Source organism: Nicotiana sylvestris, chromosome 3 (assembly GCF_000393655.2).
Source record: "Nicotiana sylvestris chromosome 3, ASM39365v2, whole genome shotgun sequence".
NCBI classification, from domain to species: Eukaryota; Viridiplantae; Streptophyta; class Magnoliopsida; order Solanales; family Solanaceae; genus Nicotiana; species Nicotiana sylvestris.
The window spans coordinates 22,500,600-22,514,261 of NC_091059.1; the positions used below are offsets into that span (position 1 = coordinate 22,500,600).

General features: G+C 37.2%; 1 protein-coding gene across 1 annotated transcript; it reads left to right on the forward strand.

Annotated features, from left to right (window-relative positions):
* The first annotated feature begins 1,321 nt into the window (after positions 1 to 1,321).
* LOC138887139 (uncharacterized) lies at positions 1,322 to 2,577 on the forward strand. The gene is made up of 3 exons (XM_070168854.1): positions 1,322 to 1,554; positions 1,694 to 1,847; positions 1,975 to 2,577. Exons 1-3 carry the CDS (start codon positions 1,322 to 1,324, stop codon positions 2,575 to 2,577), a joined length of 990 nt encoding a protein of 329 aa, XP_070024955.1.
* Positions 2,578 to 13,662: the final 11,085 nt, after the last annotated feature.

A 13,662-nucleotide genomic window follows, 5' to 3' on the forward strand; every position in this document is an offset into this window, starting at 1 on the left:
ATATAAATACAAAGTCTACGTAAGAGTTAGTGGGTTCTCAGGAACCCATAGTCAATGCACTAGGTCCGCCCCTCGTGCTAGGGTTTGTAAAGGGTTGAATTGACATGAGATGACAGAGAGGCCGCCACTTTTACAGTTTTCCAAGGAAACTAATCAAATCAAATTTTAATTAACTAATTTTGTAAAAAAGATAATTAAAAATAATAATAAAAAGAGTTAGAATTCTGATGGATTTATAGTTCACGTTCCAAGTCACATGAATTAGGATAGAATAGCATTTCACTTAAATTAATGAAATCAGGGAAGAGTAATAGACAATTCAGCATTGTTAGATTCAGCGTTAATGATGCAAATAATATACCTAGGCAAGAAATCAATTACAGAAGAATAAAGAATCAAGAAGATACTATAAAATCGATGGAGTCAATCTTGATGCTTAAGGAAAAAAATCAATCAGCAAAGATTATAAACCAATCGGCAAATCTGGATGCCTAAGGAAAGAAATCAATCAGCAAATCAATCAGCAAAGATTAACAGACAGCTGCGACGGAAAGAATCAAGCCAGCCTAAACTTAAGGCATGAATCAAGACCAGCATATCCGGAAGATCGAAGATCTTGTAAAGATTGATAAGCGGCTAATTTCGGAAGGACCAACAATCAAGGAGCAAGTCTTCATTTTATACAACTGTTAAAGGAAGGATATCAAGGAAGAGCAACGACTAGCTATCTTATTCTTGGAAAGAATTAATCTCTTTCCAAGGATCAAATCTCTTGGGTTGTCAAGCCTCGACCTTCACCAAAGTATTTATACCCAGCCTTAGACCTTAGACAGACATACTTTGATCGAACCAAAAAACTCTCTCTTTGTTCTACTGCAAACAAACATTGTAGTTCACTAAAGATCTATTGTGTAACAAGTTAGAGAAAAAGGAGAGTATAACACTGGTGAGGCATTGTATCAAAAAGAAACGAGTGTTAGAGGAACTGTGTTATCAAGTCATTTCCATTGTACTCGGAGAAACGCCTTTACTAAAGAGAACTCTCTTGTAACCCAGGGGGACTGGATTAGGATTCACATTGAATCCGAACCAGTATCAAATTCCGGTATCTTTAATTCCTGCACTTACTTTCTGCATCTTACTTTTTGTCATTATAACTGTTAGGCTATTACATCTAGTCGACTATTTGATAAACTAGTCAACTAATAAACGATTAAGTTTAAAAATATACAATTCACCCCCTCCCCCCTCTTGTACTTTCAATTGGTATCAGAGCAAGACTCACATTCTACTTTTGCTTAACAGCTTGTGAGAAAATATCATGGCAAATCAAGTTATTATAGGAGCTCTTTTTAAGGAAGGAACTTCACAAGTTAGACCACCATACTTCAATGGACAACATTTCTCCCATTGGAAAGTGCGAATGGAGATCTTTGCCAAGGCCTATGACGTCAAAGTTTGGAGAGTCATCAAAAAAGGAAACTATCTCTTACTAGCTGCTACTCCACCACTTGCTGATCCTGAAGATATAGATACATATACAAAAGAGCAAATGTAAGTGGTACAAGTTAACAATAAAGCGACAAAATTTGCTTCATAATGCTATAAGTGGTGAAGAATATGAGAAAATCTCAAGCTGTGACATAACCAAAGAAATGTGGGACAAGCTTGAGGTCACATATGAATGAACCAGCAAAGTAAAGGAAACACATATCAACATGCTGGTCCATGATTACGAACTCTTCTCAATGAAAGAAGGAGAATATATTAAAGAGATGTTTGCCAGGTTTAGCAAAATAATTAGTGATCTAAAGGCATTTGGCAAACCTTATACCAGTGGTGATCAAGTTAGAAAAATTCTCAGGAGTTTGCCAACCACTTGGCAGACCAAAGTAGTCACACTGGAATCTCAGGATCTAAACAAACTATCTTATGATGAGCTAACTCATAGCGTTTGAAAAAACGTATCTCAAGAAAACTAGTCAAGAAGAAAAAAAGAAAATAGTCGTATTCAAGACCTCAACTGAAATAGCTGAAAATGAAATTGATGATGATCCTGAAGATTTACAAGAAGAGATTGTTATGCTGTCAAGAAACATGGATGGATTAATGACAAGATTCCGGAATATAAAGAAAGGAAGAATTCCACCAAGACGATCCAAGCAATACAACGAACAGGACAAGAATGATGGAAAGTGCTATGAATGTGGAAGATTTGGGCACATTCAAGCTGAGTGCCCAGAACTGAAGAGGAAGATCTCTAGAGGCTTTAACAAGAACAAATCCTTCGAAAACTGGAGTGATGAGGACAATTCAGACCACAAAGAGATAGCAAATCTCTGCTTCATGAAGGCTCTGGAAAACGAAATGAACAAATCCTCAGGATGCTGGACAGATGAGGACACTTCAGATGAAGAGAATGAAAACTGTTTCATGGCAAGAGGTGAAACTAGTGAGGTAAGATCTTATAACTGTGAAAGATGCAATGAATTGCAGGATATTCTTGATTTAACTTTGAAAGAGTCTCAAAAAATAATGAATGAGCTTAAGAGACTCACTAATGCAACTCAAACATGAAGTATGTGAAATCGAAAAAGAAGTACTTCAAGAAGAGTTTGAGGAATTACAAATGCAACTCAATGGCATGCACAAATCCACCAGTCACAGTTCTATTAGGTCAAACCAGACGACTTACAAGTCAACTGGAAAAGGACCAACCAGAACTAAGTCGACTAGTACTAATACTAATGAAAGACCTAAAGGTGGGTCAGAAGTTACGTGTCATTACTGTAACAAAAGTGGGCATAAATATTCCTTTTGTTAGTTTCGTAAAGCAAACATTTCAGGATGGGTTTGGAAACCAAAAAATAATTCTGAATCTGGTAACACTAACCCTCGAGGACCCAAGCAAGCTTGGGTACCTAAAAGAAAGTAATGACCTTGTTTTGCAGGAACACCACAGAATAAGCCGCAAAGGAAATGGTATCTAGACAGTGCGTGTTCCAGTCATATGACAGTTGACAAAAACCTGTTCAAAGAAGTTACAAAAATTGATGGAGGAAGTGTTAAGTTTGGGGATGACTCAAAAGGCAAAATAATTGGTACTGTAACAATTCCCTTCAATAACAACTGTGACATCACTGAAGTTTATCTTGTCGATGGCCTCAACTACAATCTCTTGAGTATAAGTCAACTTTGAGACTCAGGATATGAGGTAAATTTTAAGAAAAAAGGATGTACTATTGAAGACGAATCAGGTAAAATAGTCCTTCCTGGAAAAAGGTATGGAAATGTTTATATCCTTGATAGTTTTGAAAATATAGATGGTCATATTTACTTAACCTCTATGTCTGATGATCCATGGTTGTGGCATAGGAAACTTGGTCCTGCTAGCATGCATTTGATAGAAAAATTGTCCAAACATGTTTTAGTTATTGGTCTACCCAAACTGAATTTTTCTAGAACTCATATCTGTGATGCATGTCAAATGGGTAAGCAGACCAGAAACTCTTTAAAAACAAAGATATAGTATCTACTTCAAAACCTTTGCAATTACTTCATATGGATTTATTTGGGCTACTCATTAAATAATAGATCTTTTAGAGTCTATAATAAACGCACATTATGTGTGGAAGAATCAGTACATATTATATTCGATAAAAATAACCCCTTGGTCGAGAAAGGAATTACTGCAGGTGATGAAGATCAAGCTCAAGAAATTCAGGAGACAAGCAAATCTCAAGAGTCGAGTGATATATTTGCTGCGATAGAGTCAACTGGTGAAATCCGCAGCAATGTGCCAGATCAACCAATCGAGTCAACTACCAATGTAGTGCGTCCAAATGAATGGAGAAGCGAGCCTGAATATCCTCAAAAATTCATTATATGGGATCCAAATAATGGAATGAAAACCAGGGGAGCTCTCAAAAAGAAAGGAAATATTGCATTAATCTGTCAGGTTGAGCCAAAGAAGATAGAGGAAGCGCTAAAAGATTCAAGTTGGGTTCAAGCTATGGTGGAAGAGTTAGATCAGTTCAGTAAGAATCAAATATGGAATCTGATACCCAAACCTGAAAATGTTTCTGTAATCGGAACAAAGTGGGTTTTCAGAAATAAATTGAACGAGGATGGAAAGGATGTAAGAAATGAAGCCAGACTAGTTGCTCAGGGGTACTCACAATAGGAAGAAGTCGACTATGATGAAAGCTTCTCCCCAGTAGCTCGTTTGGAATCCATACGAATTCTTCTGGCATACGCATAATTTAAAGGATTTAGGTTATTTCAAATGGATGTTAAAAGTGCCTTTTTTGAACGGATTTATTGAGTAAGAAGTATATGTGAAACAACCACCTGGGTTTGTAGATTCAAAGTTCTCATACCATGTATACAAGCTCTCTAAGGCACTGTATGGGCTAAATCAAGCTCCACGTGCTTGGTATGATAAACTTAGTTCCTTTCTTGTTGATCATGGCTTCAAAAGAGGTAAAATAGACACTACCTTGTTTATTAAAAGGTCATCGGAAAGTAACCTCATTATTCAGATTTATGTTGATGATATTATATTTGGTAGTGCTAACCCTCTTATATGCAAGGAATTTTCAAATCTTATGCAAAGCGAATTCGAAATGAGTATGATGGGAGAGCTAACGTTCTTCCTTGGACTACAAATTCAACAATCTGAAGAAGGAACCTTTATATGTCAGACCAAATACACAAAAGAACTGATTCAAAAATTTGGGATAAGCAATGCAAAATCCATTGGCACACCAATGATCCCTTCCACAAATCTAGACAAAAATGAATAGGGAATTCCTGTTGATGAAACTAAATATCGTAGAATGATTGAATCACTGATGTACTTGACAGCAAGCCGACCGTATATTATGTTCAGCGTATGTAAATGTTCCAGGTTCTAGTCAGCTCCTAAGGAATCACATTTGACCATAGTAAAAAGAATCATTCGGTATCTCATTGGGACTGTATCTCATGGACTACGGTACCCTCGCTCTAACTATTTTAAATTAGAAGGGTTTTCAAATGTTGACCTTGCAGGTGATAAGGATGATAGAAAAAGCACAAGCGGTACATGTCAATTACTGGGAAAGGCATTGATATCTTGGAACAGTAAAAAACAAGCATCAGTTGCACTATCTACTACTGAAGCTGAATACATTGCCATCGGACAATGCTGTGCACAACTACTGTGGATGTCTCATCAACTAGCTGACTATGAACTTTCGTTTAAGCCTATACAATTTTTTTGAGATAATTCAAGTGCTATTTGTCTTTCCAAAAATCCTGTGCATCATTCGAGAGGAAAGCATATAGATATCAAGCATCACTTTATTAGAGATCATGTTCTTAAGGGAGACATAAAAATATCTTTTGTTGGAACTACTGATCAGTTAGCTCATATTTTTACTAAACCGCTATTAGAGGAGAGATTTTATGATTTAAGAAATTTACTTGGCATTACTTACTTTACTAATAACCTTTAGGACCTATATGTACTGTTGATTTTTTCCAGGTGTAATGATTGTCCTTTACTCATGCATTAATTACGCCTCTGTTTTTCCCTCTTTTTTCTCTTCTTTCACATCAGTTCGTCGTTCAAAGTTGGAAAGCCAATCATCGCGCCCCTTCAACTGACATCTTTTCCTTTTATGTACTCAACCGTCAGAAACCTTCTTCTTAAGGCGGAGAACCCTTTTCAGTCACTTTCATCGTTATCCCCTCTCCAAAGCTCCGATCAAACCCTTTCCCTTCAATGGCTAAACATCCTAGAAATCCCTCTGCCTCTACCAGAAAAAGTACCCGTTCCAAAGCAAAACCCCTATCTATGCCCCCAAAACAATTAGACCTAGGGTCCGATCCTCTGAGGGTTTCGCCTCTTCTCAGGGAGATTTCTCTAAACACTCTCAACTCCTAGGAGAAAAAGCCCTAGGTAAACGACCCATGGAAGAACCCCTGTTTCCTCCACCCCAAAGAAATCCAAGGTAGATTTTTCTGCCTCTCTCAAATTTGACCTAAACTTATGGGATTCTCCAAATAGGAATTTTTTCATTGCTCTGAAGGACAAGCCTGTTGCTCATGGAAGGGTTGTCGACCTTGACGACATGGAAGCCCTCAATTGCAAGGTCAAAGACCTCTTCGTTCATCAAGGATGGGTTAAGTTTCTCTCTATTCCTCCGCCTAAGGTATATGAGCCCCTGGTAAAAATGTTCTATGCCAATCTCCATTCTAGTAAGCTTGATAGGTTGGAATCTTTAGTGTTAGGTAAGCGCATTGTTCTTGATTGTGCCCTGTTTGACTCGCTCTTTCAGTGTCGTTGTTCTGGTTTTCCTATGTTTTTTAAAAACACCTGGCTTGATGACTTTGAAATTTTGTTTGACCAAGCCAAACAGTGTATTGTTGAGTGTCCCTCTGACTCCCTTCCAAACCAGTTAGGTCCCAGTGATGTTAGTTTCAAAACTCGGGTTCTGGACCACATTGTAGCAACTACTTTGCTTCCCCGTACTGGTTCCTTTTCAACTTTCTCTCAAAAAGATACCTTCTTTGTTTACTGCCTTGTGACCAAACTCAAAATCAAGCTTTCCTCTTGGGTTATCAATTTCATAATCGAGAGTGCTGGAGACCCCACCAGTCTACCCTATGGCATGGCAATCACTCACATTCTAGAAGCTCATCAAATTTACTTGTCCAACTATCCCTTCATCACTATTTCAAAGTCTTACAATTCTAGAGCCTTTGCTAGTATGGGATATGTGCGTGTAAAGGGCTCCTGGGTTAAGAAGTACGATAGTGAAGCAAAGTATGCTCCTATAGAGCCCAAACCTTTACCCTCTGTTCCTCATCCCAGTCTTGGTAGTCCTGATCTTGGTGACAAGCTTCGTGCCATTGACTCTCAACTCTCTGAAATCAAAAATCTTCTCACATCCACTCAATCTACTGTTGGTGACATTCATGCCATTTCCACTGAAACAGGGTCTGATGTATCCAAAATTAGAGTTGTTGTTCTCAGAGTTAGGGAGAATGCTGTCAAAGCCTTCAGGGAGATTCATGACAGGTTGGATGGAGTGAGCATCTCAGCCAATGCTAGCTTTGAACAATTGAAGGAGGCCATCTGCAACACCCTTACTTATTTTATGCGCCGATAGTGTGGTTGTTCAAGACAATATTTTTTGCTATGCTGGTTATGGGTTGTTTTCTCAGCCTTTGGATAATTTATTTTTTGCTGTGCTGCTTTTTGTGGGCTGTTTTCTCAACCATTGGATAATTCCTATAACTCTCTTGTTTAATACTATATATTATGTTTAGTTCTTGGCTTGTTCCCTCTTTGTTGATGCCAAAAAGGGGGAGGAGAGTATATGTTGTATCTGTATAGGTACAGTTCGTTGGCAGGAGTTGACTCTAACTATGGACTAGTCAACTGCATGAACTGAGGGGGAGTACCATGGACTAGTCAACTGCAGACATTGAGGAGAAGTAAAACACAGGGAAGTCAATTGGTGTTTACACTTATATATTATTTTGTCATCATCAAAAAAGGGGAAATTGTTAGATTCAGTTTTAATAATGCAAATAATATACATATGCAGGAAATCAATTACAGAAGAACAAGGAATCAAGAAGATACTACAAGATCGCTGGAGTCAATCTTGATGCTTAAGGAAAGAAATCAATCAGCAAAGATTATAAACCAATCAACAAATCTGGATGCCTAAGGAAAGAAATCAATCAGCAAAGATTAACAGACAGCTGCGATGGAAAGAATCAAGCCAGCCTAAACTTAAGGCATGAATCAAGGCCAGCATATCCGGAAGATCAAAGATCTTGTAAAGATTGATAAGCGGCTAATTTCGGAAGGACCAACAATCAAGGAGCAAGTCTTCATTTTATACAACTATTAAAGGAAGGATATCAAGGAAGAGCAACGGCTAGCTATCTTATTCTTGGATAGAATTAATCTCTTTCCAAGGATCAAATCTCTTGGGTTGTCAAGCCTCGACCTTCACCAAAGTATTTATAACCCGCCTTAGACCTTAGACAGACATACTTTGATCGAACCAAAAAATTCTCTCTTTGTTCTACTGCAAACAAACATTGTAGTTCACTAAAGATCTGTGTGTAACAAGTCAGAGAAAAATGAGAGTATAACACTGGTGAGACATTGTATAAAAAAAACGAGTGTTAGAGGAACTGTGTTATCAAGTCATTTCCACTGTATTCGGAGAAACGCATTTACTAAAGAGAACTCCCTTGCAACCCAAGGGGACTGGACTAGGATTCACATTGAATTCGAACCAGTATAAAATTCCGGTGTCTTTAATTCCTGCACTTACTTTCTGCATCTTACTTTCTGTCATTATAACTGTTAGGTTATTACATCTAGTCGACTATTTGATAAACTAGTCAACTAATAAACGATTAAGTTTAAAATATACAATTCATCCCCTCCCCCCCTCCCTGTACTTTCAAGCATCACGTGATCACCGGTGGCTTCTTCCAAGTTCAGAATCATCCAAATTATTTACGAAATAATTATAAGTAAGTCTCCATGATAAATATTAATTGATAAAAATATATTATGACAGATTAAATTATATTAAATATAAATTTTTCTCACTGTAAGTGTATAACTTAAGTCTGAGTTTTTGGCTAATATTGTTGCTTATCTTTGAGGGTAGGTCTATTATTGTCCCTCTAATATGATCTTGAACATCTTTAATCCCTTTAATATGCCAAAGTAGAGCATCTTTAAACCACTACCATGTGTTACTCACGTGACACTATAAGAAGAACATCAATATTTTAAAAAAAAAAGCCATTCCCATTTCCCCCAACTCATTCACGAAAAAGAGCTTCTTGAATATCCTACTTCCTCGAAGAAAAGCCATTCCTTCCACCATTCTCCAGACTGAAAAAAAAGATTGTGTCCAACTTTTAGAGCAATAATTTAATGCTCAACAGGATAAGAAAATATTCTCATTTTTTCTTTATTTGGAAACTAATCTTCTCCGATTTCTAACCAGTTTTCAAGAAACTTTGTTTGGTTCACCCATTTTGTATATCTTCCAAAACTCCTTAAAATATCTCACATAGAGAATACAAAAGAGTAAAACTACAAAATTGTAGTTTCGAACTGCAATCACAATGGTGAGCAAAAACAAGTTCTGTTTTGAAATATGGAGATCAAAATCAATTTTCAAAATGTAGAAACCAAAACTAATTTCAAGATCAATTACGGGGTTAGTTTCGCCACTCATCATCTTTTTAATTTACTTATTGAAAATATTTTATAAACAAACAACCATCAATAGTACAAAGGTGATAAATTTTAAAAATTTCTACTACAAAGCTGATAAATTTTAAAAGTTTCTACTACAAAGCTGATAAATTTGAGAATTTAAAGTTTGAAACTTTTACTTTTAAAAATTTAGTTAATTTGTTCAAAAAGAAAAGTTGAAATTTTAAAAAATAGAGCTGCCATGATCACTTTTAGGCATATTATTGAAGTAAACGAATAACCAGACTGGAAACCGGCACAGAAGGGAATATTTTCAAGGTTAAAATTTTAGAAAATATTACCTAAAAATGAGGAATTAAAGTGATATCTTGCATTACCCAATAAAAGGAGAGGAAACATTTTGCTTCATAGCGGAAGTTTAGCTTCATTAATTAGAGTTGGGTAGCGTCGTTAGTTTTTGAACACATTCTGTCACTCAAATTAAAGGTGCTCTACTTTAGCATACTTAAGGGAAGCTTAGTATTATATTTGAGGGACAAAAATAGACATACCTCAAAGATAAGGGACAATATTGGTCAAAAACTCACTTTAAGTCTATTATTTTTTATTCTACAAATTATTACAATTTGACAATCAAGTTTCTTTTAATATGGTTACGCTGTGCTTAGCGGCTTTTTATATTCAAATAACAAAACTATCTTTGTCTAGCAAAAAATACAAAGTGAAAAAGATTAAATTAAGAAAAACATTTAGCAAAATGTTGATTACATATTGTATGTGAAACGTCGTCTAAAAGAGATCGTGAGTCGTCTGATATCTAGAACCCTCAAAATTTCTATTGCACCAAAATAATAATAACAATTGAGTACCTTTTTTCTTATTAAAATATTTTTGTAGTTCAAGGCCTTGTATAATGTCGACAAAACTTATTAAAAAGCAAATGGCTATGCACGTGTAGCTGCCAAGCATGGTACACTACGCATATAAACATGAATCCAATCATATCAAGATCATATTTTTCTTCTTTATTTTCTTCTTCATTCTCAGAATTCTTTCTTAGCTTCTAATGGAGATCAATCACAGAACTTTAGCTGCCATTTTTGCTTTAATACTCTTTCATGTCTTCTTGTGTTCTCTATTTTATGTACGTTTTCATAGCCAAGATATTTATCTCAGAAGGACAAAAAATGGCGATAATATTGGAAGAAAATTGTTGTTTTTTACTGCTTCAGTTCATACAAGAAGAAATAGCAGAGCAAAAACTAAGAAAAATCCCAAGAAAGCTGTGGAGCAAAGCTTGAGAAAGGCCCCTCTTAGTGCTCCAAATCCTACCCAAAATTAGAAAGTAATTTATGGTGAGATAGTTCTTTTTTCCAAAGATACAAGATACTTTTTTTCTTTTATATTTTTTCTGTTGTGCTCAAGTTTGTTTTTATGCTTATGATATTTTTTTCCCTTTTTTTTGGCCCTATTGTTTTAGTTTTATAGTTGTAAGACAATGATAGTAAGATGTATATTTGAAGCATGAATAGACTATTACCGAGTTTGAAATTTATAGTTGTAAGACTATGCTAGTAAGATTATTCGACTACATGAGTAACGGTGTACAAAGGAAACCGACAAATCGTACCAAATTGATAATCTGAGACGACTATCAGCTATCTTACAAACCCCGGCTATGGTTTGGTTTGATTTGGTTTGGTGTTATAAAAAAGACCCACCCATAATTGGTTTGGTTTGGTTTTAACTAAAAAAAGTCAAACAGAAACCAAACCAACTCGACATTACGGTGTTAGCGTGACAATCAAGAATAACATGATACGGAGATAATCAATCTATATCCAAAATCACCTCAGAGTCAACCATATTAAGCAATAGATGATCAACCCTAGTCTTATAACCCCAATGGTAACCACACAAGAACAATGTACACGATTTACCATAATAGATTCACCAACATGGGTAGACACATGAACAAGGATATCAATGGAATCACGAGGCATATACAAATAAGGATCAAAATATGATAACACATAAGAATAAGTGAAACCAGGGTCAAATAATACTGAATCATCCTTGTGCCACACTAAAATAATACCAATGATTACAGCATCTGAAGCAACTGCGTCTGGCCTGTCGAGGAATATATAACACCAGACATGTCTTCCATCTACCTGACCTCCCCTAGGATGACCTCGAACACGCTGGGCTCCATCCTTAGATGACTATGCAGATGGTGTAGCTGCTGGTGCCAAAACCATGGACTCAGTACCTTGAAGTGGTACACTTCTCAAAAGTCCAAGACAATCCTTCTTGATATGACTCAAGTCTCCACACTCAAAGCAACTCCTCTAGTGAGGCTACTGGCTCTATGACTACCCTTCAAAACCTGAATATCTGGTCGAATAATCCTGATCGTATGGATCATGATATGAACTTTGCACTGACAATGCACTGAAAGATGACTGGCATGGGCGAGCACTGTATGAACCAGGGCTGACTGAAGATCCACGATAAACCTAGTGGGCTGACTAAACAGAACTGAAGGACGATCTTAACTGTGATATCCTTGGCCTCTAGATGAGGCACCACCTGAACCACTAGCCCTCTTGGCATCCCGCTCCTCCCTCTCCTACCTGTAATACGCTTTGAGCATCTGATAATCTCCACAACCTGATGAAAAGTCGTATCACTCTTAGCCTATCAAGCCATCCCATACCAAATGCCAAAATTAAGGCCCTCAATTAACCTCCTAACTCTCTACCTCTTAGTGGGTATCAAGAACACATCATGACGTTCCAGCTCGGCGAACCTCATCTTATACCGAGTAACGGTCATACCCTCCTGGCATAAATGCTCAAATTCACTAAGCAACTTATCTATGCGAGTCTATCTAAGAATTAAGGTCGTATGAGCGGTGTTGCGCCAACTAGTCTACTCAAATCATAGGTTTGTCACCATTAGTAAGTTGGACCTTTCAACTAAAAAATGACGAAATCAAACCTGTTTGAGTCCACCAGACCCAAACTATGCAAGATCCAATGACACTGATGAAGAAAACCATGTGAATCCTCAATGGGCTTACCACTGAAATGGGGAGGATGAAGTCTCTGAAATCTCTCCAGCCTTTTCTGCTCCTCAACTATTAAGGCTAGCCTAATCTCGGGTTGAGCTACAGCGACTAGCTGCACCAGTAGAACCCCTAATGTCTAATAACCATGAGTTAACAGAAGGCTCCTCCCCCAACCTGCGAGCTAGCTGGTGCAACTGGGATCATACCTAGCTGAGACAAACTCACACACATGCTTAGGATATGAGCCAAAGTCTCTTGAAGTCTAGGTGTTGTAGTAGGTTCCTCGGGTGCATGAGATGGTCCCCCCCCCCGGCTCAACATAATCCAGAATTTGCTCCACAACGGGAGCTACCGGTGGCTCCACAAAGACTGCTCAACATGGCCTCTAACTACGGCACGTGCTCCACCCCTACCTCTGCCTCGACCAAGGCTGCTCAAGGCCCTAGCCCGGGGTACTAGCCTCTACTTAGTTACTCTGGAAGAATTTGTCCTCACCATATATGAGATAATAGAAGAGCAAAGATTCAAACTTCAAAATAAACAAATTTGCATAATAGAAATAAAAGAAAGAGAAGTTTTTCTAACAGTCTCGTAGCCTCCCGAAGATAAGTACGGATACCAAGTTCACGACTCAAAATCCTCACTGGCTTGCTTAGTGAGTATGGTTAGGCATCATCACGGCCTAAGATTTTGGATCATGACACAATCATGCTCAACACTCGTTGGGTCCCATACCTTGATCTGCACAATTAAGTGCAAAATATAGTATGAGTACAACCGGTCTCATGTACTCAGTAAGTATCATGACTAACCTAGGTGAGGTAGTAACGAGAGGGTCAACGATATTCACTAATCAAACCTGTATAGTTCATAAATATATATATATACACAACAACAATACGAGAATTTAAGCATAAGGTACATGTAAAACCAACGGTGCACATGGAGAGGATATGCACAAGCATCGTATTCAAGCTAAGAGTTCAACATGTAGAGAAGATATTCAAGAATAGTAAATTAGGTTATTTGAAATTTAGAGAAGATATGTACCGTGAATTATTTCATCAATTAAGTCAACATATAGAGAAAATATACATGAAAGGCATGTATACATTCCAAAGCTAGCATATAGATAATATACACAGTAAAATCATGTTTACATCCAAGGAGCTTGCATATAGAGAAGATACACAAAGTCTAAACACTGATCAATTTTTATAATCCACATGTACGTCATCAAGGAGAAATATGAGAGGACAATCCTAGGGGATGGATCCTTATCCACTCACTACCATAATTATAACATCCTCACGGACAATTCACGTTCTCCAAAATCAGTCCA